Source organism: Trachurus trachurus (assembly GCF_905171665.1).
Source record: "Trachurus trachurus genome assembly, chromosome: 13".
Lineage (NCBI taxonomy): Eukaryota > Metazoa > Chordata > Actinopteri > Carangiformes > Carangidae > Trachurus > Trachurus trachurus.
The window spans coordinates 22,150,474-22,154,268 of NC_139892.1; the positions used below are offsets into that span (position 1 = coordinate 22,150,474).

A 3,795-nucleotide genomic window follows, 5' to 3' on the forward strand; every position below is an offset into this window, starting at 1 on the left:
CTCAAACAGCAGCAAGTAAGAGCATGTGATTTATTTTCTACAGAGTGGAAGTCTGAGCTGCTCTTTATGGCTAACTCAGTCTAAAAATCAGTCTTACACTTCACCAGCAACACAGTGTTTGATGATATCACTCTATTGTCTACATCTGTTGATTAATCCCTTTGTGTTTTAATGTGTTACAGTTCTATATTCAAAGAAAGATAAGGCTTCTCTGCTCTTTGTGAGCTTTGTTCATGAAAATGTTTCATGGTATTGATGTATTCCTTTTCTTTTGCCAGATGTCTTCTGCCAGAGAAGTCAGGAGAAATCTAAATGTTTGGTCAGCACATTTAGTCAGCACAGTTGTTGTCAAATGATGTCAGCTTCACTGTAGTTATGCATTTTTTAAATCACTTAACCCTCTTGGCTGAGACTAATCAAAATTCAACCTGTCTTCCTGTTAAAGTGGCATGAGGAAGGGTGCTCCACAATGATGACTGGACAACTGGATGCATAGTAAAATTATTAACAGCTTGCAAAAATAATTCAGGAAAACGTTATGACAAAGCTGAGAGAAAGTTTGAGCAGCACCATGGGGATTGATCCAAAACAGGGCTGTCACAAAGCTTTTCTTTTTCTTAAGTCTACATTGGGCATGTTGCAGGAGATGTAGATACACAATCAGGGTTAAAAAAAAAAAAAAAGAAAGAAAAAGAAAAAAAGTACAGCCTGAAAATTGCCTTGTATTTTAAGTACTTGAAAGAATCTAACAACAGAATAAGAAAAATCATATTATTAGCTATATATAGAAGCACATATTCAGTGTGATATGTGGAAAATCAAAAATTTGCCATTCACATAAAAGAAGACACTGAATAATATTTGTGTAATTGTCATCTGATTTCAATGTTTTGTTTCCCTGCTGAACTGTCAGACAACGGTCTCTTTCTGGACACATCAACCACAAGGCAGAGAAAAGAGACTTGTGCAGATTACAAAAAAAAAAAAAAAGATTTTGACAAATTTAATTGGAGATAAATTAAATATGTTATCTAACTGTTGTTTGGCTGTGATCACACGGTGGTAGCTGACTGGAGTGATTATGATGATGATTTATTAAGTATCAGATATTTTCTGCGTTGTTTCTGTGCTCAACTAACACAAATAACAGCATGATCAGTTATTTATATGTTTAGGAGGTGTCAACGAATTCAGCACTTATCATATTCTATGAATTCATTCAACTGAGCAGCATTTTAATGTTTAACTACTTTATTCACTGTTGGGTTAGTTGATGTTTAAAATATATTTTATAAGATAATTATATGTTTGTGTGTGCAATGTCAGACTGCAAGTTACTATTGACCAGCTCACATCAAATTTGGCTACTCTAATTAGGTATGAACACTGCAACACTATACATTACTGGACTAAATGTACCTGACTTTGTTCCATGATCTCTGTAAAATGCACTGCACATTATTTCAATGTGTTGCTAAACCCAGGTGTCACAGAGGTATCAGTGCTGGTGTTGGCAGTAGTCACTGAGACCTGTGAGGAGAGATGTAGAGCTCTGCAGCTGTGTGTATGAAGAGCAACTGAGAGTTACACTTTACAGTGATTAATGCTCAAGTGAACTCACAGAACAATGTAATGTGAATGTGTGCTTGAAGAAGTGAAATTACAGCCATTAACAATAGATAAAGATAAATGTCATGTGTCACTGGTTTTTTTTTAAATTGGTGTGTGCAAAGGGAAAGCAGGTTAAAAAAAAGACATATTTTACAGTTGTGAATAAATGAGACTTAACAGTTGAATGTGTCTCTGTTCTCAGGTTGACTGAACTAAAACCCTGGATGAGGAGGTCGGAGGAGGAGGAGAGGAGGATGGACAACGTCTCCTCACACAAACACTTCATCCTTGATGGTTTCAGTGAACTGGGAGCTCTGAGGCCCGTCCTCTTCATCCCATTTTTCATCATGCTTGTCGTGTCACTGTTGGCCAACTCCCTGCTGCTTTACGTCATCATCTCACAGAGAAGCCTCCACTCCCCGATGTACTTCCTCATGGCCGGCATGGCGTTTATGGACCTGTGCCTCCCACTGTTCTTTGTCCCCAACATGTTGCTGAGTTTCCTATTTGACTGGAGGGGAATCTCTCTGATTGGCTGTCTGGTGCAGATGCAGTTAATTCACTTTATAGGAACATTTCATTCGACAATACTAGTGTGGATGGCGTTGGACCGCTACTTCGCCATCTGCACGCCACTCTACTACCATGAGCAAATGGCACCACAGAAGTTTCTCAGGTTTATGATTGTACCTGTGCTCAGGAATGTCGTCTTAATCACAGCTTTTGTGGTTCTTGCAGGATCATTGTCATACTGTGGCACTAATGTGATAAATCACTGTTTCTGTGAGCACATGGCCTTGGTGGAGCTGGCCTGCGGAAACACCAAAATCAACAGTTTAGTGGGGCTGATCGGTGTGTTCCTCATCCCTGTAGCTGACTTCATCGTCATCACTGCCTCTTATGTTGTGATATTCATGTCTGTGCTGAAGTCTGGCAGGGCAGGTGTCAAAGCTCTTGATACGTGCATCACCCACATTGTGGTGATGAGCATCAGCCTGATTGTGGCACTTATTGCTCTTCTGTCATATCGGTTTGGAGGTGGTCTCCCCGCTTCCAGTCGGATTTTCTTCAGCACCATGTACCTGCTGATCCCAAGCTGCTTCAATCCGATCATCTACGGCTTCAGAACCACAGAGATACGAAAGCACATCCTGAAAACACTGACATGCTATTGCTTTATCCTCACTGAGCCCCACTTTTAAAGTTCTATGAAGCACACTTTAAACTATAATACAGCAGCAAATGACTATTCTCTATGAAAAGACTGTAAATAAAGATGGACGTGGCCTAGATGTCACCCACAGGTTTCTGAAGAGCAGTTGTGAAGCACAGAGCACCCAAGGGCCGATCAACAAATCCACATCTCCTAGACTCTTAGAAAAACAGAGAAACGTGTATTTCAAGTGTGTGAATTAAAACAACCTTTATTTCTGACTGCGTGTTTGTGTGTGATTCTGCATCACAACAATGCACTGACAACACACTTACAGTAAATGCTGCAGACGTCAAGAGAAAGTCAGTGTATATGGGAAGTACCGGTAATTGTCAGTTTTAATGTAAAAATTAAAAATATTCACACTCACAGGCCTAATTTGTCCCTCTTTCCTGACTGATTAGAAATGTTTAATTAACGTTACCCTCCCTTCTTTGATTTGTAACCCTGGTGGTCTGTTGGATTTCCATCCTGACTTTGTCTCTGCAGCCAATGACAGCAGGAGACAGAAGGTATTAAATGGCTGACTCAGCAGTTAAGCAAGGACAGGTGGGTGGAGGAAAGTCAGAAGCTGATCTTATCACTCTGCAAGCTGGACCTGTTCAGGTATGAACACCAACAACAAATCGGACTCTGAACAAGTCTTCTACATAGCTGACCTGCCAGCAGATTAATGTCAGAGACCTGAAATCTCCTTTTTTTTCTAACTAATTAATATGATGGAGGCAGGTTCATCTACCTTCTGTTTTCTTCCAGACATTTTCTTGATTTGTGATCATATTGATTCTTGAGCAATCCTGGTTGAATCTTTAGTTCACATCTCATGTATTATTTTGCTTATGTGTGAATCCAAAAAAACATGAGGAGAGATGGGCCTCCTCTGACCATAGCAAAACCATCAGCACACATAGCAAAGTTTCATTCAGCCAACAGGCAAATGTACTGTTTGTTCTTGCAGTTTTATTGAATAG

At 39.8% G+C, this 3,795-nt stretch overlaps 1 protein-coding gene across 1 annotated transcript; it reads left to right on the top strand.

Annotated features, from left to right (window-relative positions):
- Positions 1–1,865: 1,865 nt before the first annotated feature.
- Positions 1,866–2,813, top strand: LOC310996271 (olfactory receptor 52N2-like; the record flags this gene model as incomplete). Its single annotated transcript, XM_083985649.1, has 1 exon — positions 1,866–2,813. One exon carries the CDS (start codon positions 1,866–1,868, stop codon positions 2,811–2,813), a length of 948 nt encoding a protein of 315 aa, XP_083841775.1.
- Between the last annotated feature and the right edge of the window lie 982 nt (positions 2,814–3,795).